The 27,304-nt window shown below is 41.9% G+C and overlaps 1 protein-coding gene across 5 annotated transcripts in view; it reads left to right on the top strand.

Moving 5' to 3' along the window:
* The first annotated feature begins 5,327 nt into the window (after positions 1-5,327).
* The window catches only part of PTPN4 (protein tyrosine phosphatase non-receptor type 4), a 62,776-nt gene continuing 40,799 nt past the window's right edge, over positions 5,328-27,304 (top strand). For 2 of the 5 annotated variants that reach the window (XM_078860233.1, XM_078860232.1), the window contains exons 1-2: positions 5,328-5,938; positions 25,058-25,247. In XM_078860233.1, coding sequence (XP_078716359.1) covers positions 5,907-5,938; positions 25,058-25,247 — 222 coding nt within the window. In that variant the 5' untranslated portion in view covers positions 5,328-5,906. Of the gene's footprint in view, positions 5,944-6,841; positions 6,892-25,057; positions 25,248-27,304 lie in introns of those variants that run through there. The other 3 variants (XM_078860235.1, XM_078860234.1, XM_078860236.1) reach the window with 3 other exon arrangements.

Genomic DNA, 27,304 nt, shown 5'->3' with positions numbered 1-27,304 from the left:
ACTCCATTGACTTGCTTTATCTCAATGGTCATTTACTTTTTTAGTAAAAAAATTCTAGGCTTTTATGATTCGACCCTTGGTAATGATTTTTTTAGTGGCGTGACGTCCAAGTCACGTGTTGTCCAAGTCCAGTTATGTTTCTTTGTAATCTCAAGCATGAAGCTGCTTCTTTAGACACTTTTCAACTTTTCTCAATCTTCTTGGTCATTGTCCATGTCTCTAATCCATGTTATGGCAGTTAATATGCATTACCACGTGACATTTTCCAAAAACACTCCCCACCTCCTCTGATGATGCCCCACTTTATTTTCTCATTTGGATCCTGGTCTGTCTTCAACAACTGCCCTCCATGTGTACAGTAGATACTTCTGATATGTATTCCAGTTGTGTCCCGCCTCCAAACATCTTCAATTGTTTATGGAACCTTTTCCACATGACTCTTGTCTTGCACACATGTATCTTGATCCCAACATTATTATATTCCTCGGACATTTCCTGCAGTTGATTTCCTTTTGGATGGTAATGTAAACTTTTTTAAATCCAACACTGTCTTTAAATTATCAATGTGAATAGGTGGACGAATGCTTTGTGCATTGTTCTTGCTTGGAAGGAACTTTGTAAAACCCATATCAGACCACTATGTCGTAGCTACAGCGACAACAATGAGAATGCGGTTCATTTATTTTTTTTAAATAACGCATATATTTAATAAATTAAACAAAGTATTGAAGTCCTTTCTTTTGAGGAAAGGGAACGGGTGGAGGCTATGGGATTAAGTAACAGAGGGGAAGAAACGGAACCAAACCAAATGTGAGGTGCAGAACAATGTTAGCAGATATAAATAACATTGTCTAGGGCAATTGTTCCCAGTCTGTGGTCTCCGGAACACTGATAGACTACAAAGCCATAGGAAGTTGTCCGTCTGTTGCAGATATTTTGGATTTTAATTTCACGAAACAACATGTTCTTGGTTCTTTCGTTAAAGTCACGTAGAAGGAAAGTAATACAATAATAAAAATAAAAAAAAATAAAACAATTCTCACGACGTTTCGGCCACAACGCAAGCAGCCGTTCTCAGGTGAAAACCAGGTCTGTCGAGGCGACAGCGTCATTCAGGTCTGTCGAGGCGACAGCGTCATTCAGACGCTGTCGCCTCGACAGACCTGGTTTTCACCTGAGGACGGCTGATTGCGTTGTGGCCGAAACGTCGTGAAAATTGTTTTATTATGTTTAATTTTCATTATTTTATTACTTCCCTTCTACGTGACTTTACCGAAAGAACCAAGAAGATGAATCCCTGCAGTCACGAAAGCTTTAAATCGAAAAAGAAACAACATGTGTTCTGCTGCCAATTGCACAACATTTAACCGCAATTTTCGAGTAATCAGCCCTAATCAACTGCTGGATGAAGGCCTTTCCAAGCTGTCACAACACCTTTGGTGACCTCGTGATGCAGAAATCCATCCTGCACCTGCACATGAACTGATGTCGTCACTCCCATCTTTTTCGGGGGGACGTCCTCTCATATGCGTTCAATTCACTGATTAATCGAGAGAGCGAATGGCGACGAATCTTAAAACATCGGGAACAGATGAGAACTTGGATTAGCACACAGGACAGAATGTACACGTAAAGCCTTTTGAGTCAGTCCACTGCTGGATGAGGGCCTCCCGACGCCTTGCAGGTTTGCAGGGGTTATTTGACCATGCTTCACCACACTGGTCAATGCAGATTTGAAGCTTTCGTGACTGCAAGGAATCATACTCTTTGGTTTTTTCGGTAAAGTCACGTAGGTTAAAAAAGAAAACAAATAAATTAAATCACGACGTTTCGGAGGCAACACAAGCTTCCGTCTTCAGGTGAAACCGTGACAGCAAAATTGCTGGATTCAGATTGAGCAATCATTGGAAAGATGTAATTAACCAAGTTAAACTTTAGTTACCGTGCAGTTTACTGATAGACAGCCAGTTTAGATTTATCTTCTTAAACATATCCATATTACCAGTCTGTTATCCCCAGCTCCACGCACCACCATCAACATCACCACACGTTGCTTATCATGTTTAGCTTCTTTTTTACTTTAGTTACCTGCTTTGAATTTTACCCACCCAGCAGCATAACAAAAGGCGGCTTAATCCTAGCTTGCTTATCTACTTCTGCCATCTGTGCTGTGTTGCCTCCGAAACGTCGTGATTTAATTTATTTGTTTTCTTTTTTAACCTACGTGACTTTACCGACAAAACCCAAGAGTATATGGTCAATGCAGGTTGGTGGAGATGGCAGAGAATAGACTAAAGAAAACCCAGTGCTACCCTTTGCTGCCAGCGAAGCCCCACTGCCTATATCACCTGGGATGCAGGATAGTCACCCATCACAACACTATCCAGGCTCAATATCTGCTTCACAGTGATGGTAAGTTACTCAGATTAAACTGTACATGAGTAAATGTTCAGTGTTTTAAAGTTGTCAATATGTAAAAGTGTAACTCGTTATTAAACGGTTTATTCCGTGTGAATTCGATGTGTTATGTATTGCATGTGCATGCGATTGTCTAATTAACAAACTGTGTAGACTGTTACTAATCATTGCTTACTTTACACCAATACACGGTACTACTACTACAGACATGTTAAGAAAATTAAAACAACGCAGCGACCATTGATATTGATTTGCAATCTATAAACACGTTAATTGAATGTTGCGCTTAAGGTTATATTCATTAATGTCCCATCACAAATAACTCTCATTACAGTTATTTTGCTGTGCCTTTTTACACCTGATGAAGGAAGCTTGTGTTGCCCCCGAAACGTCGTGATTTTTTATTGTATTTCTATTATTATTTCAAAAAAGTAATAATAAAACTTTTCTTACTTATTTATTTTTCCCTACGTGACTTTACCGAAAAACCTAAAAGTATGAATCCTTGCAGTCACGAAAGCTTCAAATCTAGAATTATATTCATTAAACCCACTTAATTGGCCACAAATAACCGATCTTGCCCGCGACTGATACTAACGACCCCCCGATATTCAATGGAACAATTCCCCAAAGGTGCCCTGGACACTTCATCTGACTGAGATGTCCACTGAGTTGAAGCAGCTCACAGAGTTGGAGGAGTGGAGTTCACGCGCGTCCTGCAGGGGGCGACGTGATACCAGCTCTGACGTCCTCCATGGGTGACGTTTCGCGCTCATCTCCTGACGCAGGGAAGCAGCAAATGTGACGCTGCTGGTCCGTCCATTCGCTTAAGATTGCGGTGGAATTGTAGCTGTGGCTGCTGGAATCACGTGAACGTCATTGCATATCGGTAGAGCTGATCTTGGGCCATTGCATTCTAGTCATTATTCAAGTTTGCAGCCCCCCTTTTAAATGCCAATCCACTGCTGGATGAGACCCACTTTCCCCCCACTCCCACGCCGCAAGTTGTGGGGGTTATTTGACCATACTTCACCACGCTGGTCTGCAATGCGTGTTGTGAAGGCGAGGAGCATAGAGGTGCAGTCCAACGATGATGGATTTTGCCCAAATTGCCACGTGCTAAGTCCAGATGAGGTCCGCAGTGGCTTATAGCACCTGTCATGCACGTTGGTTGACCCATCCAAGCACTGTCCACGTGCTTAGCTTCCATTTAGATTATTTAGAATATTTGGCTGCTATAAATTTCAACATGGTAAGTCACTTCGTTGAGCTATCATTTGTGGTAAAGTTCTGAAAAATAAATTATGTGTCTCAGTCTGACTTACCTGGTCAAATAAAATAAAAAGTTTAGATAAAATGTATTTACTCATTTGCTCACCTGTTCTATACTTTGCACTCCTATCGTTTGTGTTGTTGTAACTTTGTGACACGCTCCTACTGAACATCTGTGAACAAGAGCTTCATAGCTCATCGGATTTATCCAGAATAAATAAAGATTCTGATTTGGTCGTGGGCGATGGGACCGGGATCTTACGGATGCGGGGATTTCTGATGGGATGGGATAGTGCTCACGTTATGTATCATCATCATCAATGATAACAGGGTTATTATTTCTTATGCATCATCATCATGTGCGTGGTATATGGTCTATCCACTGGTGGATGACAGGATAAACTTTTATTATGCATCAGCATCAATATGTCTATGCCACGATCTATGACATAAATGTTTGCTGTGCAGCATCATCATGTGCGTGTGTGCCATGTACTACCCATTGCTGGATGACAGGATTCATGTTTTACTTTGTATCATCATCATGTGTGTATATCTTATTTATTCATGATGTACTTGCAAAAGAATCTGCAGATTACCTGCTGGATCTCATCTCTGTTTCAAAGAACAAATTTGACCTAAGGTCTACACTCATTTACCAGCTTAATATTCCCTATTGCCGTACATATACTGGAGGAAGGGCCTTTGCTATTGATGCCCCCAGGGTCTGGAATGCTGTTGCCAATAAATTGAAACTTGAGTCACTACCTATGAGATCTTCACTCAAAACTGCTCTAGAGGAGTTGTACACCCCTAGCTGCCAGTGCTATTCAGTGACCTAAAATAAAATGTTTCGCTCCGGATGATCGCTACAAAGTATGACCTGTGTTTTGATTTAGTGTGCTGATCTTAAAGGTGGAGTGACTCATGCAGCCAGCTATGGCTGCAGGGTTTTGGTAGTACATGTTGTTTATGCCATTTATTGTGAAAATTCTGTCACAGTTCCTATGATTGCTTTTTCATTGCTTTCATGGCTTTATTTTGGTGATTTCGAAAAGTGTATTGGTTTAGCCATGTTTGTTTGTTGTAGTACAGAGTTAGACTGATGGCCTTAATCTAAGCTGTCTTGTGGTTGTTGTTGTTTGACTTGCATCCCACTGGGATTTTTGCACACAGCGTTGCTGTACGGTGTTTTTTCTGCAATATTTTGCTGTCTTTTCTTGGATTTTCTGTTTGCACTTAGTCACATATTCACTTTAAGATGTTTTTTGTTCATGTTTTTGTTTTTTGTTTGTTGCGGTTGCACCCGATTCAAGAGCTGAATGGATCACAGGGCTATACCTAATAAATGAACTTGAACTTGATGTACTATCCACTGCTGGATGAGATGAATGTTTAGTTTGTATCATCATCATCGTGTGTGCCATGTTCTGTCCACTGCTGGGTGACACGATGAATGTTTACTATACATCATCATCATGATCATGTGTGTGCTTGTGTGTGTTTACTTTGCTGTGCCAATGTTTGGGTCTCACCCACGTGGGAGCAGCCCCCACGTGGTGCTGCTCCTGCTGCCCCCCCCCCCTGCTGCCCCCCCCCCCCCCGCTGTTGCTGCGTTCAACGCTGGGCGAGGGCAGCGCGAATTTAAATGTTTTTTTTTTAATCAGAAGGATGAAGCAGACCGAGGAGGAAGGTTAAGTTGGATAACGACGAGCGAGGAGGTACGAGGAAGAAATGCCGATTAAAAACAACATTAAAGGGAGCGGAATAAGAAGATGACGATGATACCCGGGGACGAGGCGTGAGACGCGAAGAAGATGAAAATAACAAATTGCTTGATACGTGAAGGTGGTGATGCTGATGAAGATGAATACAAGTTAACATAAAGTATCAGTGAGCAGGAGGAGGAGGAGCAGGAGGAGGAGGAAGAGTGAGAAGAAATATAAAAATAAAGTCGCCGTTGTCGTCACGTCGCGCCATGTTGGTGCTGCCGCCTGAAGCAGGCGTCGCAACTCAACAACCTCCTCCTCGTCTCCTCATTCATCACCACCACCATCATCATCACAGCCCTCTCCTCCTCCTCCTTGTCACAGCCTCCGTCTCCACTTGGTGGGAATAATCTGCAGCTCTCCCCTCGTCGCCTGCTCAGCGGCGATGCCGGCGGGGAGGAGGAGGAGGCGGAGGGCGGCCGACGACGACGCCGCTGCCGCCCTCAGATGAGCGGAGCCCGGGAGGAGGAGAGAGAGCGGTGAGGTGAGAGACAACAACAACATCATCAACAACAACAACATCAACAACATCATCACGTCTTCATGTCTACCACACATCATCTCCATACATCATCATCACAACAACAACATCACCATCACGTCTTCATGTCTACCACACAACATCAACAACATCATCATCACAACATCAACAACAACATCACCATCACGCCTTCATGTCTACCACACATCATCTCCATACATCATCATCACACCAACAACATCACCATCACGTCTTCATGTCTACCACACAACATCAACAACATCATCATCACAACATTAACAACAACATCACCATCACGCCTTCATGTCTACCACACATCATCTCCATACATCATCATCACAACAACATCAACAACAACAACATCATCATCACGTCTTCATGTCTAACACACAACATCAACAACAACATCATCACGTCTTCATGTCTACCACACAACATCTCCATACATCATCATCTCTGCTACGCGTCAACGTCGCATCTTCATCTCTACCGCACATCACGATCACATCATAGCCATCAACAACATCACATCGTCTCATCCATCCATGCATCATCATCAACATCTTTAACCACGCATCATCATCATCATCTATTAATCATCATCATCGCATGTTCATCTCTACCATCACATCGTATCCAGACACCGTCTCTACCACACATCACAACCATCTTCATGTCCACCGCACATCACCATCACATCATCTACACACAGCATCTCTACCAGACATCATCATCATCACAGTGTTAATCTTTAACACACATCATCATTGCACATCACAGTAGTCTTATCAGTACACCAGCTACCCCCCGTGCATCACGATCAACATTCAAATTCTATAATCGTGAATCTCATCAACCCCACCACGCGTCACTTTACCATCATCATCATCAGCACCCCCCACGCATCTTGATCATCATCATCATCGATAAGTATGATCATCATCATCCATAGGTATCATCATCAACAGCACCCCCCCCCCACGCATCTTGATCATCATCCATATGTATCATCATCATCCATAGGTATCAACATCATCATCCATATGTATCATCATCATCCATATGTATCATCATCAACCATATGTATCATCATCATCCATAGGTATCATCATCATCCATATGTATCATCATCATCATCCGTATGTATCATCATCCATAGGTATCAACATCATCATCCATAGGTATCATCCATAGGTATCATCCATAGGTATCATCATCATCCATATGTATCATCATCATCCATAGGTATCAACATCATCGTCCATATGTATCATCATCATCCATATGTATCATCATCATCCATATGTATCATCATCCATATGTATCATCATCATCATCCATATGTATCATCATCCATAGGTATCAACATCATCATCCATAGGTATCATCATCATCCATATGTATCATCATCCATAGGTATCAACATCATAATTTATAGGTATCATCCATATGTATCAACATCATAATTTATAGGTATCATCATCATCATCCATAGGTATCATCATCCATAGGTATCAACATCATCATCCATAGGTATCAACATCATCATCCATAGGTATCATCATCCATATGTATCATCATCATCCATAGGTATCATCATCATCCATAGGTATCATCATCCATATGTATCATCATCATCCATATGTATCATCATCATCCATAGGTATCAACATCATCATCCATAGGTATCATCATCATCATCCATAGGTATCATCATCCATAGGTATCATCATCCATATGTATCATCATCATCCATAGGTATCAACATCATCACCCATAGGTATCAACATCATCATCCATAGGTATCATCATCCATATGTATCATCATCATCCATAGGTATCATCATCATCATCCATAGGTATCATCATCCATATGTATCATCATCATCCATAGGTATCAACATCATCATCCATAGGTATCATCATCATCCATAGGTATCATCATTTTGGGTCAGCTAATCATCATCCGCACCTCCGATTAGCACGATTGGCTAAGTACGGTACATGCATGTTTCATCATCATCATCATCTATATTTGAAGCTTTCGTGACTGCAAGGATTCATACTCTTAGGTTCTTTCGGTAAAGTCACGTAGGGAAAATAATAATAATAATAAATGAAAATTACTACATTTAGTTATTTTTATTTATATAAAAAAAAATGTTATTTTCATGAAAATAAAATAATAATGAATGAGAATAACTACATTTTGTTATTTTCATTTATAAAAATATTAATAAATGTTATTTTCATAAAAATAAAATAATAATAATAATAGATGAAAATAACTAAATTTAGTTATTTAAAAATAATAATAAATGAAAATAACTAAATTTAGTTATTTTCATTTATGAAATAATTAATGTTATTTTCATTAAAATAAAATAATAATAGAAGAAAATAACTACATTTTGTTATTTTCATTTATTATTCTTATATTTTATTATTATTTTAACCTACGTGACTTTACCGAAAGAACCTAAGAGTATCATCATCATCATCGTCCCCACGTGTCCTAATGAACGCTACAGGCATTAACCTCATCACCACCACCGTCGCAATTATTCCCACTCTACATCACAGCGCATGCCATCAAGTATCGTTAAAATCAACATCATCAACACACAAGACGTTTGCATTATTCACATGCAATCACATCGTCATCATCTCACGTGTCACATCATCGCCACGCATTGCACGTTTTTTTTTGTTACAATATGCACAACATTGCGTTGCCTTTTTGTTAAATTCAACACAAACTCTTTAAAATGTGTGAGCGCTCAGACATAAACATACATGTCAATAATTGTTATAGCAGTGAGTAGGTGGCCCAACATATACATCATTGTCTACAAGTGTCACATCATCAACTTCATCATCAACCCCATGAATGACAGTCCTGCAATGTAATCCTCACACTATTGCACGTGTTCATCCACAATACCAGCGGTCACATCATCATCGCCAACATTTCTCTCGTTCATATCATTTCCACGCACCACCATCATCAACATCCAGAAGCATCACATCACCCTACACCATTTCAACTCATCACATCATCATCTCCACGCAACGGGATATCCCCTCGTCTCTGATCGTCATCTCTATTCATCACATCACCATCTTCATCATCATCATCCTCTTCATCCCGACTCATCATCATCTCCACTCATCGCCACCCTCCTTTCCACGTATCGTGATACCATCCCCTCGTGTCATCATCAATGCGCATCACATCATTGTCATTTGCACGTGGTGATGATGATGTTGATATTGGTGATGTTGATATTGATGGTGATGTTGATATTGATGATGATATTGATGGTGATATCTTCTCGTTGTCCTCACCACGTCTAAATATAAACAGTGGTGGCAATATAAACAGTGGTGGCATCATTGTACAGGTTGGGGCCACCACTACCATCCCTGCAGTGCCCCCTCCATCTCTTGGGGAGGCCTTCATCCAGCAGTGGAATAATCATGGCTCACGATGATGATGATGATAACAGCGCTCGGATTGCATTGCGTTGCAGGTTATATATTTCATCACATGCGTTATATCGCATGTGCTGGGCCCTGTGGCCTGGGGTGGTGTTGTGATATTCGGGGGGGCCTTCCCCGGGCTTCTCGGCTTTCAATTTGCTCCACTGTATTTGTTTACTTCTTCATCACTGTGCCCACTGTATTTGTTTACTTCTTCATCACTGTGCCCACTGTATTTGTTTACTTCTTTGCCACTGTGCCCACTGTATTTGTTTACTAATTTGCCACTGTTCCCACTATTTGTTTACTTCTTTGCCACTGTGCCCACTGTATTTGTTTATCTCTTCACTGTGCCCACTGTATTTGTTTACTTATTCGCCACTGTGCCCACTGTATTTGTTTATCTCTTCACTGTGCCCAATGTATTTGTTTACTTATTCGCCACTGTGCCCACTGTATTTGTTTACTTATTCGCCACTGTGCCCACTGTATTTGTTTACTTCTTTGCCACTGTGCCCACTGTATTTGTTTATCTCTTCACTGTGCCCACTGTATTTGTTTACTAATTTGCCACTGTGCCCACTATTTATTTACTTCTTTGCCACTGTGTCCACTGTATTTGTTTATGTCTTCACTGTGCCCACTGTATTTGTTTACTTTGCCACTGTGCCCACTGTATTTGTTTACTTATTCGCCACTGTGCCCACGTTGTTCATCATCGCCCATCGTCCGCAGCCACGGCGCCCTTTGAATGACTCCCAACACCACTCCGTGTTGTTATTTCTGTTGTCTGCGTTGTGTCTAAGGCTAATTTCGTCACAGTCAGTTGCTATTTTTTGTTGTTTTGTGGTTTGTTGGGTCTCCCGTGTGTGTGTTTTTGCTTTATCTAAGTCGGGTGATGTTATTTGTGTAGCATCGGAGGTTGGTTGTGTGTTGTGTGTGTGAGTTGGTTTTGCTTTTGTGGTTGTATCAGAAGTTTGATGTCATTTGTGTTGTCTGAGGTTGGTACATCTTGGTTTTGTTCCGTGCCCCGTACAATAGTTATGTTGTGGTTGTTTGTGTTGTAGGTTGTGTGTGCGAGTTAAAGTCTTTCTCTTTGCTAGGGTTGCTGTGTTTGTACTCTCCAAAGGTTGTGTTTGTTTTTACAGATGTGCTTGTTGTACCACCGGTTTGTGTTATGCTGTAAACTTGTTGTATTCATGGTGGCACTGTATTTCCTTGTGTTTTTGTTCATGGTATTGTATATTTGGGTTGTGTTATACCGGTGTTGCTGCTTGTGCTCATCAGACAGCGATGATGTCTTTGTGTAGTTGTGGTTCTGTTCCCTACTGTGCTTCTTAGGGTTGAGTTGTTGCGTTCTGTATATGTTCAACTTATATCTCACAGAATTGTCTTGTGTTCACGTTTGTTCTGTGCATTTGTCACGCTTGTGATGCTGTTCGTGTTGCGCTAATTTTGATTCCGTATTTCTATTTTTTGCTTGTGAATGTTAATACTTTAAGTGTTGCTGTTTGTCGTTTGTGTGTGTGTGCTTGTTATTGTTATATACTGCACCATACATGGAGGTTTATTTTTTATTGAGCCTTTAGACTTCTATGTACTGTCCAGTCTCCACGTGAGGATGGATTGAGTTTGCTTGGCTGCCAATGGCCCCTTTGTCACAGCTAATTGTGTTAAACACCCACAGGACTAAGACAGTCATGGGCCCCCTAAAGTTAAATGTTCGTGAAAAGAGGGTATGCAAATAGCATACAAACAAGTATTTAGGGTGACTGACGCCACTTTCAACTTCTTATGTTATTGATCAGTGTTATAAGTTCTAAGAAGTTTTTATTTTGTATTTAACCCCCCAGATCTTCCACTGTTCCATTCATAAGACATGATGTGTGCTCTAAGGGCTTCTAAGCAAACTAGCCCAATTGTAAAAAAAGCGATTGTACACCACAGCCAACGCAAGTTAATGCAATTAATCTTCAATGACTAGCAGCATGATGACTCTGACCTCAGGCTTATGGAGTTGAACTGGGCGATTCACATTTTCTGCACGCTTTGTGTAAGCAAATGCACTTACAGTGCATTCTTGAGAGAAAATAAAGGATTCCTCCCATGACCAGTTTGTCTTAAGATAGCCTCTGTAGAGCTCCATGGGATATGGCATTTTACTAGATAATGTATTCAAATGTAGACTACAAACACTAAAGTGGATCAGGGTTGTATACCATGCAACAATGCGTTTTACACTTTAGCATCGGTAGTTGGTAGCGTTAAGCCGTGCCATTATGCAATCCGTATGTAGAAGTTGGTTCTTTCATACATTGTGTGCAATGGAATAGCTGCATTGAAAAGTGTGTACAGTATATTTTTGCCCGTGAAATGTGTGCACTTCTAAAGCGGTGTAGTAGTAAGAGGGGATACGTTAATATGTGCAGGTCTAGTAATTTTATGATAAACATTATTCTCTAGTTATTCGCGAACTTTGCCATCCACGAGTTTGGCTATCCGCGAATCGCATCTTGAACTCTACACGACTGCGAGAGAGAGAGAGATAAAGTGATGAGAGATAAAGTGATGAGATGTATGTCTGGTGAACTTCTTTCGCACCGTACTAGCCAAACGTGCTAATTGGAGGCGAGAGTGTGAATCAGATGAGAATGTGGTACGAGAAACTGATGAGATAAAGTGATGAGAGCTATTATTATGATAATGTTGACTATTTAACAGCATATTTACGTATTTATTTAAGGTAATTCATTAACAAGATAGGTTTTCGTATGCCAGTATCATTACTGTATCCGCAAAATTTGCTATTCACGACCATCTCCGGAAGGTAGCCCTCGCGAATAACGAGGGCACACAATACCACAAATGTGTTCATCGTGCTTTCTAGCGATGTAATGTCCAAGTTCATGCTATTATGCTTTGGTGTTGTATCTGCTCATGTGGTTTAGTAGGCTGCTGCCAAGCAGCGTGGCTACTTATTGCATCACATCACTACAGTATTGATGGGTTGCCTTGGGTGAAAAGGCACGTGTTTAGGAGGCTGCATTCAGAATTTAATGTGCCAAGCAATTGCGGATATTTAAAAGCATAATGGACTGTAGAGTTAGAGTTTTAAATCATTAACGTTCCTAATTACATCGTTGTAGAGTGTGTTCAAGGAAACAACGTTGTATGCCTCATGTTTCGAGTCGTTTTCGAAGGCTTAGCAACTACACTACGGTTTGATATGTTCATATTTCACAAGATGTTGTTCATATTTGAATGCAATCACATACTAATACTGTATGTCATACAGAACAGTGGGACTTGAAGTAATAAGGCACGTTCATTTACATATTATGATATACACAAGCAGGGGTGGGTCAAGGGTCAGCACTCAGCCTGGACCACTGAGACCTGGGTTCGAATCCAGGCAACCACTCACAAACCAGGATGTGAAATGTAGAATGTTGGCTGGATCACAAATAACTTCACAGAAACGATCGTACTTATGTTTCTCATAGGTTGGTTGAATTCCAGTGATGACACTTTAAACATCACTTTGATTGACATGGAGCAAATACTGTAATTGTTGTGGGCATCTAAAGGTATGCTGCTGGTGTGTGTGGTCTATTAAAGTGACTTCACAAGGAGCTGTGTGTGCCATCTTACATGGCCATTCTCCGACCGGGTGATGCAGAGTTTCAAATAGAAGACTGCTTTTATTTCATGATGTCGATAGCACAATTGGAATATAATTGGGAGAAAGATAACATGCACGCATATATTAAGGTGGAATGACTAGTTAATCTCATCTAAAAACAAATGAGCAATTCATCAAAATATTTTGCTTAATTCATTGCCCCCAGACTTCTTTCTTGTGCCTGCGGAGGAGTACAGCATCGTTGATTCCCAAGCTGGTTTTTCAACTTATCAGGTGTAGGCATAATTGTTCATTAAACAATTGATAGCTTATACTCTTTGGGTTTTTTTCGGTAAAGTCACGTAGGTACAGTCATTTTGCTGTGACGGTTCCACCTGAAGACGGAAGCTTGTGTTGCCTCCGAAACGTCGTAATTGAATTTATTTTAATTTAATTTTTTACCTACGTGACTTTACCGCAAAAAAACAAAGAGTATGGGACCCTTGCAGTCACGAAAACTTTAGATCTAGAATTGATAGCTTTCCCATGCAGTTTACTTTAACTGCAATTCAGTTAACCAGTCCCTCCAGAAAAACGCGGAGTTTTTTGGTGATTGTTGCGGGCAAAAATCGTTGATTATGCGGCACGTTTTCTTAAAAAATGCGATGGAATATGCGGGATATTTATGCAATTTTATGCGATTAAATTGTGGGAACTTGCAAAATTGCGGGAACTTGCAAAAACTGCGGTTTGATGAAAAAGAGAAAAAAAAGTGATTCCCCCAACACCCTATTCACTAGGCTACTACTTTAATGTAAAGAGTCATTTCTTATTACTTCCTATGATAAGCAAGCATACTACATCACAGAAAGTGCTGGGAATATTTAAGTTCTCATCTTGTTTTATTTCAGACCTTAACAAACAGATGGCTCAAATTTACAAAACATTGAGTCGAACAAGTTCTGTAGCTTTACAAAATGAATATGCTACAACTTCTGTAAAAATGAATAAATAAAATATAAAAAAATAAAATGTGTGCTTCCTGTTTTACAGAGGTAGCTATACAAAACAGACATCTTCTGTTAAAATAAGTGTTTTCAGTGCACAGTAACGTAAGCAATACAGTAACAGTACAGTCTTACAGTAATGTAAATTTACATACTACTAACAAAAAAGTGCAATCTTACAACTGTAAAGTTGCATAAACTCCTGAATAAAACTAACTACGTAGCCTCTAACACTGGCCAATCATTCACCATCCTCATCCTCCATCCCCTCTCCCTCAGTGTCCATCTCCTCCCCCTCCACCATCTCCTCCCTCTCAAATGCTCCACTGCGGACTCGTTGGTTATGGTAAAGGAAGACCAAGGCTTTGAGGTTTTGGTTGGTAGTTGATCTTCTTCGGTTAGACAACACTAGTTTGTAGATGCTGTTGCTGCGTTCAACATCAGCTGAGTTTGAGACAGCATCTTTGTACCGCTTGGCCAAGGAACTCAGCACAGGAAGTCTCTCCTGTAGGCCATCCCAAAACACATCCAAATCCACCACGCCGAATGGTGCAGCTCTGAGTGCTGCTGGACCAAGAGTCTTGAAGTAAGAATCAAATTCATCACCCTGCACTTCAGTGAAACCTGGAATGGCCTTGTAGCTTGCTACGGAGTCATCTAGGAATGCAATGTGGCGAGGGTCAAACACCCTAACCTGGAGAAACTCAATGGCCGGCTGCCCATGTGACATGTACTTGGTGAGCTTTTCTTCAGCGTTTTCATATGCCTGACCAACTGTGCAGAGGATCTGTGTCTTTGTGGTGTAAGGTAAGTTAAACCCTTCAAAGTATTCGGCACACGCCTCATACTGCAGCTCTTTGTTGGCAGCAAAGACCACCTGCAGATCCTCCAGATAAGTGAAGATCTTTGTGGTCACAGGACGTCTGCTCTGGAAGATATCGAGAAGACTTAGGAAGCGTTTGCACTTGTCAGCCATGATGTTGATCTGGACATTCAGGGACTGAGCTAGGTCTTGGTCTTGAAGCATCTCGTGGAGTCTCTCCACAGACTGTGGAGCACTTCTGCTACACACCTATAAAAACACAAATAGAAAGAAAGGAATTAGGTCAAACATACAATATGTTCAATGCAATTCTTTTTTTTACTTTGATCTTACTAAACTATTCATGTTTGTATGTGCAAAGGGGGTTAACTGATGAAGAAAAGGAAGTGTTAATTGTATTGAGGAATTATGTGAAGGAAGTTTTTACCTCGATTTCCATCTCTATGAACTCCTTGTACAGTCCAAAGTGCTGTGCGTGGTACTGCACTGCAGAGAACCAGGAGTTCCAGCGTGTTGCACAGGGGTTTGGAGGCATGACCGCCTTTTTTCTAGGCAGCTTGTTTGACAAGAAGCAGAGGTATCTTCTCTTGCGTGATCCATCATTGAAGAACATCTGGGAGAAACTTAGCATGAAGCTGTTCAACTGAACAAAAGGTTTGCGGAAGGCATTGCCAATGAGATTCATTATGTGTGCCATGCATGTGATGTGTATCGAGTTGGGGAACAACGACTGCAGAGCTGCTGTGAATGCCTTCTTCATGTAGGCTGCATTATCAGTGTCGAACACAATCACATCCTCGTTGTTAATGCTGTATTCTTGAAGGCACCTTACGACAGACATGGATACAGTGGAATGATTGCATTGCTCAAGGAAAACAGTATCTGCAAGGTAGGCCAAGATCCTCCCAGAATGATCCTTCTCAAGTGGTGCAAGGAGGATATTCAGGACACATCTCCCCTCGACATCTGGAGTCTCATCAAATATCACAGCAAGAGGTTTTCTGGCAAGAAGTGTCTTCAGCTCCTCTTTTTCCTTCTCATATACTGCTCCCAAGTACATATCTTGAAGCTGGTGAAACCCTGGAATGGCGCCGCCATTGATGACTTTCTCATTCAGAAATTTCCTCAGTGCAGGGTGGTCAGTCTTAGACAGTGGGATGTTGATGGCAGTGCAGGTGGCAACCCAGGTTTCACAAATCTACAAACAGAAAAATACTTTTGTATCATTGGGCTGTATTACACACACACACAAAGTCCAGTGTAACCTACAGAAAACTGCTGTATAAAACTGAATCATTTACAGTAAGCCTTTCACAGAACAGTAGTGTTTCTGCAAATAAAACATAATTCTTTCATGCCAAAATCAATCATCTTGCATGGGAAATTACACTACTGTTAGTCTATCTAACCCTAACGTTAACTTACATCCACACACAACATACTTGGAAATCTCATTCACACACACCTCTCTCTGTTTCAATTTAACTATCAGCCTTTTCATAATTTTACAAGCTTTAATCTAATAGGCTACTGACCTTGATTCTTTCAGCCCTAGCAACTGTTTTGGAAGTTGACGCCTCGGTGTAGGTGAGCTGCTTCATCTTGGCTGATTCCGCTGCTGCTTTAACCATCCTCGAATGTTTGTCGGTTGCAAAGTGACTGTCCAGCGTCGACTTCCGCCTGTGGTCCAACACGCAGTTGCACGGAGTGCAAAATAATTTGCCCCCACTGTCATGTAACACACTGGGAAACTGCTTTGCGCGGTCTTTTGCGCTTATGTTTGTTGGCAAATGAGAAAGATTTGCGGGCTTCATCATGGTTTCATTGGCATCGCGGGGTTTGCAGCTTTTCAATGATGTCGCGTAATGAGTGACGTCACTTCATAACGTTCCCATGGCAACAGGGGAAATGGCTGCGCTTGTGTGAAGTAAACGCAACATTTTTCAACTTTCTGCTAAGATATATGTGACTTTTTGCAACGAAAATGCGGGGATTATGAAATCATGCAAGCCCGCATATTTTGCGCGCGGAAATCTGCAATTTATGCGGCGAAAGTGCGGCGTATTTGAAAAAACGCGCCCCCCGCATAAATATGCGGACTTTGGCTGATTTTGCATGGAATCATGCGATCGCATAATCGCGTTTTTCTGGAGGGACTGGTTAACGTCTAAATTTTATCATCTTGTGGACCACTGAACCCACCTCCTGGGGTTCCAGTATAACTGCATGTTTATCATTTCAAGTTTTGTACGTTTAGAACTCAGAGGCCACAATACTACGAAAAGCAAGAGTCACAAAGGTCACCAAAATGACTAAAGCAAAACAAATAAAGCAACGAAGCCAATCGATTTGACTACAAAAATAACATTGTCATGTGAGAAATCAAATATATTGCACAAACATAAATCATTGTTAAGCAAGACATTCACTGCAGGCAAGTCGGCTTGTGCAGATTTTAATGAGACTGATCGTGATATAATTACAAAATTAAGTTACGGAAACGTTCAACAGATATAGGGTGACATTTATACTCATGGTAAAAAGACAAGGATACATGCCAAATGGTAAATGCGTCATTTAAGTTACATTTTTATAAAAATACCGTATTTTCCCGCAGACACATATACCCCGCAAAAATATTGTTTTGTGTAAAAAAATATTTCAGATACCCCGCACCTCCATATACCCCGCATGCCTTCATATACCCCGCACCCCCATATATCCCGCACCTCCATATACCTCGCACCTCCATATACCCCGCATGCCTCCATATAGTGAGGGAAAAAAGTATTTGATCCCCTGCTGATTTTGTACGTTTGCCCACTGACAAATAAATGATCAGTCTATAATTTTAATGGTAGGTTTATTTGAACAGTGAGAGACAGAATGACAACAACAAAATCCAGAAAAACGCATGTCAAAAATGTTATAAATTGATTTGCATTTTAATGAGGGAAATAAGTATTTGACCCCTCTGCAAAACATGACTTAGTACTTGGTGGCAAAATCCTTGTTGGCAATCACAGAGGTCAGACGTTTCTTGTAGTTAGCCACCAGGTTTGGACACATCACAGGAGGGATTTTGTCCCACTGCTCTTTGCAGATCTTCTCCAAGTCATTAAGGTTTCGAGACTGACGTTTGGCAACTCGAACCTTCAGCTCCCTCCACAGATTTTCTATGGGATTAAGGTCTGGAGACTAGCTAGGCCACTCCAGGACCTTAATGTGCTTCTTCTTGAGCCACTCCTTTGTTGCCTTGGCCGTGTGTTTTGCGTTACTGTAATGCTGGAATACCCATCCACGACCCATTTTCAATGCCCTGGCTGAGGGAAGGAGGTTCTCACCGAAGATTTGATGGTACATGGCCCCGTCCATCGTCCCTTTGATGCGATGAAGTTGTCCTCTCCCCTTAGCAGAAAAACACCCCCAAAGCATAATGTTTCCACCTCCATGTTTGACGGTGGGGATGGTGTTCTTGGGGTCATCGGCAGCATTCCTCCTCCTCCAAACACGGCGAGTTGAGTTGATGCCAAAGAGCTCCATTTTGGTCTCATCTGACCACAACACTTTCACCCAGTTGTCCTCTGAATCATTCAGATGTTCATTGGCAAACTTCAGACGGGCATGTATATGTGCTTTCTTGAGCAGGGGGACCTTGCGGGCGCTGCAGGATTTCAGTCCTTCACGGCGTAGTGTGTTACCAACTGTTTTCTTGGTGACTATGGTCCCAGCTGCCTTGAGATCATTGACAAGATCCTCCCGTGTAGTTCTGGGCTGATTCCTCACCGTTCTCATGATCATTGCTAACTCCACGAGGTGAGATCTTGCATGGAGCCCCAGGCCGAGGGAGATTGACAGATCTTTTGTGTTTCTTCCATTTGCGAATAATCGCACCAACTGTTGTCACCTTCTCACCAAGCTGCTTGGCGATGGTCTTGTAGCCCATTCCAGCCTTGTGTAGGTCTCCAATCTTGTCCCTGACATCCTTGGAGAGCTCTTTGGTCTTGGCCATGGTGGAGAGTTTGGAATCTGATTGATTGATTGCTTCTGTGAACAGGTGTCTTTTATACAGGTAACAAGCTGAGATTAGGAGCACTCCCTTTAAGAGTGTGCTCCTAATCTCAGCTCGTTACCTGTATAAAAGACACCTGGGAGCCAGAAATCTTTCTGATTGAGAGGGGGTCAAATACTTATTTCCCTCATTAAAATGCAAATCAATTTATAACTATTTTGACATGCGTTTTTCTGGATTTTGTTGTTATTCTGTCTCTCACTGTTCAAATAAACCTACCATTAAAATTATAGACTGATCATTTATTTTTCAGTGGCAAACGTACAAAATCAGCAGGGGATCAAATACTTTTTTCCCTCACTGTACCCCGCACCTCCATATACCCCGCGCCTCCATATACCCCGCATGCATTCATATATTTAACGTCGTTACCGCAGCTTAAGTCCATCATATTAATACGAAGTTTACATTTGTAATACATTCCACTATCAATTGTTAACGTTAAAATCATAACGTGCACAAAGAAAACAAACTAACCGGAAACGAGTGTACTTAAAACAGTAAATAAGTAACAAAAGTAAATATCCAATAAATAAGTAACACATAACTGGTAGATAAGTAAGGACAGTTTTAGCACTGGGAGATAATAGCGAAACTACGGTGACCCCGTAGCTCCCCCTTCCTCCCCCCAGCTGCCCCACCCCCCAACCCCCCACCTCTCTCTCCCCCCAGCTGCCCCACCCCCCCACCTCTCTCCCCCCAGTTGCCCCCCCCACCTCTCTCTCCCCCCAGCTGCCCCACCCCCCACCTCTCTCCCCGCAGTTGCCCCACCCCCCAACCCCCCACCTCTCCCCAACCCCCCCCCCACCTCTCCCCCCCCAACCCCCCCCACCCCCCCACCTCTCCCTCCCCCCAACCCCCCAACCCCCCCACCTCTCCCCCCCCAACCCCCACCCCGCAACCCCCACCCCCCCACCTCTCTCCTTCCCAGCTCTCCCGTCGTCGGTAAACATTTGCGCGTACTTCAAACATTGTCGTTTAATTGAACTATAAGCACTTAATTTAAATCGTGTTAACGTGCAATTTTAGTGTGAGTGCTTCATTCGGCAGTGCTTTAGTCAAAGGTAAGTGTTGCACAGAGTCCTACCGTTTAATTGTTTTAACGAGTTATGACATGTAACACGTGTTGAATATTTGTGGGATAGCACGCGCCTCCATTTGACCCAGCAGGACCTTGATTTGTTTGTAGAAACTGGTATACCCCGCGGGTTATATGCGGGAAAATAAGATAAGTCTTCTCGAATTTTAGACGGCACTGACCACGTTGGGGCTTATTAACTTGCACGCTGTATATAGTTGGTTGAGTAGACGCACGTGCTTTTAAGTGCTTAGACCGTGAGTAGATTCCACATCATCATCAATCACAATTTTTGGGCTGCAGAGAATATTCACGCGCGTGTCAAAAGTGCATGTCGTCTAGTGATTTCAATGTAGAGTATTTGTACTTTTGCCATTTCAAGCAGAGTTACATGTTCTTTACCGACTTTCTCGAAACAGGTAATCATTTAATGTGTAAATGTTGTAACGTTTTTGTGCGGGTTTTTTTAATCCACCATACTGTATGATAATTATCTTTGAGCAAACCGGTCTGCTGTAAAATTATAGTACACCAGTTTAACACGGAGGCTTTCACGACCAATATTATCTCCATATATATAAGGCAAAGTTGTGAATGTGTCTGTTCACAATGTTTAGCGTACTTCCCGACATTCAACAAACTTGAAATTTGCCATGTGGGTACTTTCCAGACTGTACACCATGCAAAAATTATAAAAATACACTTTTGTGGTTTTTTTCGGGGGGGGGGGGGGGGAGCTCAATAATGCATAGATTGTTTGCACGCTAAATGAGCTGTGACGTCACATCTGTCACGTGACCCGCGCACGTGCAAGTGTAGTGGGTAGCGCCACGCTGCGCTACGAACCCGGTGACCCGAGTTCGATTCCCGCTTACGACCACCACCGGTGACGATTATTTGAACCGGTCCTGGGCCCTCCCCTAGGTCGACTCAGCCTCAAACAAGTAACTGCTGTGGTGTGTGAACAAGCCCCGGGTTAGTACTGCTAGTCCATAATATAGGTTTTTGGGTTAATCTACTCTACAACACACCGGATTTACTCTCCAACACACCGGTGTGCTGCACTAGTAACAAATTGGCATGTTCTGTTTGCGTGACAAACCTTACTAATTGGCTGTGTCCAGTGGTGGCGGGGTTAACGACACATTTATATTTACGCGATTTAACCCAAAAAACCTCTTAGGGATTACTAGCTGTACTACCCGGCTTCGCTCGGGACTTGTATTCATCACGCCCGGCCGCCTTTGTCTCCCCAGTGGCGATGTTTTGCATATGTGGCCACCAAAATTGTATTCTGTTGTTTGTCTAGTTGCAAGCTTCCAAGTTATGGAAGTGTTCAAAATACATTTGTGGTTCTAGTGTTAGACGTGCACATTCAAGATGGCAATTGAGGCACTTATCAAAATCGACCTAGTTTCATTCTCATTGTCACAGCGTCTGTCATTTGTCAGTATATTGTTATTGGCCTGCTTGAATACAAGTTATGAATAGTGATTTGAAAATAACTTTTTTGTTAAATTATATTTTTAATGTTGCTGAATTAGTTGCTATACACTGGTTATAATGGGTAAGTGGATGTTTTTGACTTCCTACAAATGCTGGACAAATGACACTGGATTATTTTCTGTCTTTGAGTTATGTTTATGCACACTCCGCTTCACTTAGCCAGACCACGGTAGTAATTTTGGCTGATAAAATGTGACGGAGCCCATGATTATGTGCTAAAGCCAGAACCTAAAATGGTTTGTCCATAGGGTATCTTGGCATCTGTGTGAAATAGTCCAGGCTGGTTAACTTCAACAGAAGAACCAATAACATTTTCAACACAGTATTTTTAAACCATTTGAATATACTACAGTAACACGCTTTACTATGATGTCCATATATGCAAATGTCTGATATTGCTTGGATATATGCGTGTCTTCTGTCTGCCTTTCAATGACAGTGATAGTCACAGCCTGCATAACATGACTATCATTGATCAGCAATGTACGGCATTAAAAACACACCTGCAATTGACATTTGGGACCATCTGGAAGAAATAGGATGATATCACGCTTGTGTATAATCTGACCCTTGCACTGACAGATGTTATTGCCGTAACATACGTACAGTTTATTGTTGCCTCATTTCCACCATTTTCAATAAATTTAAATTGACGGATAATATACTTAACATTTACATATTGCCGATTACCACATTGCCCGAAACGCACCCAACATTGCCAGTTTTTGAAAGCTAAGCGGATGGAGCCTGTAATGGGGTTGGGTAGGCGACCACCAATGCCTAACAAGCGTGACAGGCTTTGTGGATACGCTGTGGGCAGCAGAGTGCAGTGTAGAAAAATCCCAACGTTTTCCTGTTTCCGTATCTCCACATCTGTTTCTCCGCCTTCACCGAACATGCACTAACCAACGTGATGAAGTTTGGTAAAAATCCTCTACTACCACCTAAATGTTGTGGATAGGCCCTCATCCTGTAGGGGATTACCATGGGGCTGTGCATGTCGTCTATGTTAATTAACATTACCATCTTACACTTCTGCAGTATATGTTACGAACAAAGGATAGGATACCTCATATTTTGAAGCAGCCATGGAGACACTCTAACGATAAATTACAATAAAATAGATTTTTGCACGAGCAATAACTGCATTTAATCGTAAATGAAACACCCAAAAAAATTGTGCAAATATAATATGAGAGCAAGAGGTGCCTGAGTGATGGGGCTTGGTTGACCATACTTCATCGCACTGGTAAATGGGTGTTGGTGTTGGCGAGTGGTGGAGGGGGCAGAATTTGTTCGGATATCACTTGTCACGAATGTTTGGTTAATGGGTTCGCAGTCCTGTGTGCTAATAACTGCGCAGAATGAGATCCATAAACCAGCTTCATTATATTTGATTATAGCTTACGGTTTTCTTGAGTACAATATTTGTAAAGCAATTCAAAAGAAAAGTTAACTTATAATTGCCCAGACCATTGTGGTTATATTTCTCATCCTGCGTGGTTAGTCATCAAACCAGTAATTGTAGAAAATGTATTGAAGATGACATGAGAGTTTCGCACACTGTTTAAAAGAAGAATCGTGTTGATATTAGGTTTTGACAATGAACTTCACGTATTTGAAAACATTTTGTGGATAATAGGAAGCTATACCACAGTGCAGCATAAAATAAAAATGTGGATAATCGTGGCACGGTTAATAGTTTAAATGGACCCTAATAATAGCAGATAATGATATTTGAAGATAACAGGAGTTCTACTGTATGTATTAGGCCAATTTATTTAATTATTTGTAGAAGGAAATGATGAACACCTGGAGAAAATCCATGTATTCGAGGACATAACACTGAAATCTCTGCACAGGTGGAATCAATCAATTGCTGTACTGCTATCTCCTGGCCACCCCGTAGTCCAATCCTACGATGCCTGTGACAGTATTTGCACACATTCTCCCACCCAAGTTCTGTACTAACTAGGCTTAAACCTGCTTCACTTCTAGGATCTGATTAGAACAGGCACATTGAATGTGATTTTAGTGTCAGGTAGTAGTTGGTATATGTCATCAAAACAAGGCTGGGTGTTGGCACGGCCTGTGATGTTAGTATGTCCAGATTATTTGGTGATGGCTGCTGTCAAGTTGTGTGGATCAGTAATGCATAGGCTAGAGAGTGCATCTGTTTTTGTTGCCATGTGTGCCGAGTGAGCACTGGTTGGAAATGTAATCCGATGTTTGCTGTGCGCTTGTTTCTCGGTTGGGTGGGCGTAGTGATGCAGGCAGCTGGACTTCCTGGCATTCTTTGACAGATGCTAACGCCTTCAAAAGTGGCAGCGGCGGTTCCCCCAGAATGCAAGCAATGATTAACTTTACACGGTCTAGAAAATGTGTTATGGACAGGCTTGCATGGGCCGCCCTCCTCAGTATTGCATAATAATAACATAATTTTCAGCCCATTGTCAATCCACTATGCTGGTCAGTACGGGTTGGTGACGGGGAGGGCCTAGGACTGGCTCTGGTATAACTTTGTACTGTTGTTGGCCGTCGCTGTGATTTGAACCAGTGGCTCAGGATCACAGTGCTGTGTGATCACCACTGTGCCTCTGCTCTATCGAGATGCAATAATATTTATGTGTGCAGTGATTCCACTCCCTTCCCAGTTCGACAAATTGTCAGCATTGGGATAATAGAATCAATGGATTTTTTTTTACATTTGTGTTGAATTTAATGCCTCAATTGGCTCCAGTGGTCATGTGAACCCATTTTTTACCAAAAATGTGACGAATTTTCTCCCACATTATTCCATGTGTGTATTGGGAGTGTAAGAATCCATTTTAATCAATGTGTCCTCAAATGAATTCACGCGAAAGATGTATGCAATTAATGTCATCAAACACACATCAACTACTCACCGACTTGCTACACAACATAGGTGTTGTGGCAAAGCTGAAAGTTATTATCAAATGAGCAGTTACAAATAATTATCATCTATAAGCCCCTTTCGCCAAAAATAATTTAACAAGGTTAGGAAGTGGTGCTTGCATGCTGCATATTTAGCAATCTGTTGCTTTCATTGTAAGTGGCCTTGTGTATTTTTATATAAGGTGTTGACAAGTGCCCATTGAAGGAATTTTTTTTTGAAATACCGTATAGCGTTCAATAGCGATAATCATGAATGTATTTCATACATTGATCTCCAGAATAAACCGCTTGGTATGATGAAAAATATATAATTTGGTGCTTTGAAAGAGCCAACACCTTCTGTGGACTTTGTTCAATATTTGGAGGAAAACCCAAGACTTGCAATTTACCACACCAAAATTGGCAGATTTCTAAATAATGAAGGGGCAGGGTGCCACCATTGTCCAGCAGAGGAAGTGTCCACACACAGAAGGCCGATTGTCCCATGGAGGTCTCCAGTGTTTGCCGAGTCCTCTGCTGCTGTGCGACATGTCTCATCACCCCCCACCCCCGCCCCCCCACATTTTCTCTTGCTACCCCCCCCCCCCAGGGGGGCGTGTGTGTGCGTGCGTGAGGAGTGCGAGAGCGCCAGCGTGCGTGCCATGTCCTCGCGGTTCCGCCTGCCCACGGGAGGGACGTACAATGTGCGCACCTCGGAGCTGGCGCGGGACCGGCACCGCACCGAGGCCCTGTGTCACATCAACCTCCTGGACAACACCGCCATCACGCTCCGCGCCAACGTGAGCCACCGTTTTTTGCGATGTTACTCCCTCCTTTACGGTCATAACGCCTGTTTTGTAAGCCTTTATTGTTTTTAGGCCCTTCGTGAAAGTTGCTTAATGCCTTTTGTTCGGTTGTATGACCTTTAGTTTTTTTTGTGAATGGGTGGGAGATGGTAGCCTTCTCATGGCACACTTGTTATGTGTTTTCATGTTACCTTAAACACATGTAATAGAATAATCTAGACAAAATTGACATTATTAATTTGAATCCAGATATGATCACTATAACTAAATGTCGAAAAAGGCCCTTTTATGGGCCAGAAACTGATCAGATGAGGTCTTCGAGTGTTCCAACAAAATGTTGACTGACTCTCAAAGCTAAATGTGACTTCCTGGCCAGAAACCCAAGCGAAATGTCATACCCAAGAAGATAATTTTATCTCAATGGAAGCCGTTGGTGAAGAATATTTAAATCGGCACAAAATTGTGGAGATTTAACCAATTAGTGGTGTGCCCAATTTCAGTAGAAACTACCTCTTCCCCTTACAAAGTAATCTTAACCAAATGTCTATTTTGTAAAGTAACCTGGGATAATTACAGTACAAGGATGAAAAGCAGATTGTGAGTGAGTAGAGTGCAAACATTCAGTGCAACAAGAAGTTGTGCAAAAAAGCAAGCAGAAAGGAAGCCCTCCTGCAGTGTGGTACAAAAGGTAGCATACCATGGTAACTTAAGCAAACTTCTTTTCACAATGTTTTACGTCATCTATCAAGCTTCCGTTTTGCAAATGAAGTGCAAGTCTTGCTCGTTAATTGTTGAGTCACAGTGGCCTGATGACTTGGTCACACCGAAGTTTTGTGACACAAGGCACTTCATTGCACACAGTGTCTTGTACCTACACCTGAGATGTGACGATTCACCTGGTGATTTGACAAATTGTCGCAATTCAGGGTTGCGATTCATTTCAAGACTCAATATTCTTTCAAGTGTGGTCAATGTAGTGACCTCCCACATGAAGCCACTACATTCAGCATACACATGAAAAAAAACATCTATTCTTGTACGTGTGATTCGATGCATATATAGTAAAGCGTATGAGAGTCGATGTTAATCGACGCATCGTTACATGGCTACACACAACGTCTTGAGCCTGCTTTAAACTACGTGAAGTGCTGGGGGTGCTGTAATGTCTTACAATTGTCTCGCGTAGAGTACCCCGGCAGCTTGCGGATTAGAACGTTCATCTTGACAAATGTGCTGCATTTGCTGCTATCAGATGCACTGTTAAAATTATCGTGGTTAAAAAAATATACACATACTATTCATGCTCTGAACAAATGCTTTGCACTCGGGCTCTCTTTTTGCACTCGCATTCTAAATTTAAAAATACTTGTATTTAGGACTATAAATGGAAGTAATCTATTGGTTTCCAAAGCAATGAACGAAAATATCTTGGTTGCATGCTGCTTTTGAAGTCAATTTATTTCCTGTCTCAAGAGGATTTATTTTGGGGGGTTGCGGGGTGGGGGTGGAGGTTTGGGCGCAACGGGTTTACAAGGCCGACAGGGTGTGGAGCAGCCTTTCTGTTTTAACCGAAACAGCTGCGTAAGTGCATCAACAGACCCCTGCCATTTAACAAGCCGTCAGTTCTTGTATAACTAATGGCTGTTCACTGCCTCTATGCCACCGTCTGCCGAAATGAGGAGTGCGCGTCACGGGGACGAGGAGTGTCTTTGTAGCCAAAGCCGCACTGTTAGGATACGACGTAAAATTGTGCTGTCCTCCTCGTCGAGAAAGCGCTCGTGGCCTGTCTGTGCTCGTAGCTATGCACAGTTGGGCATTGTTACTGCATTCAAAGGCTCTGAAAGTGGCGACTACATGCAGAAAAATGGTTACATGCTCTGAAGATACACAAAGAGGAGATGCTGTGTACTCGTTTTAGGTCCTCCAAATGTAGCTGAGATCATTAAAACTGGCTGTGGATCAAGACAACCTCAAGTACTATAGCGCTTTACATATATTGTCACACGAAGCAGATTTATTGCACTGCAATGTATTTTCGGGTTGTACCGATT

Source organism: Lampetra fluviatilis, chromosome 10 (genome assembly GCF_964198595.1).
Source record: "Lampetra fluviatilis chromosome 10, kcLamFluv1.1, whole genome shotgun sequence".
In the NCBI taxonomy this organism is placed as follows: Eukaryota; Metazoa; Chordata; class Hyperoartia; order Petromyzontiformes; family Petromyzontidae; genus Lampetra; species Lampetra fluviatilis.
The sequence above is the reverse complement of the archived record's forward strand: the minus strand, read 5'-3'. Positions and strand labels throughout refer to the sequence as shown.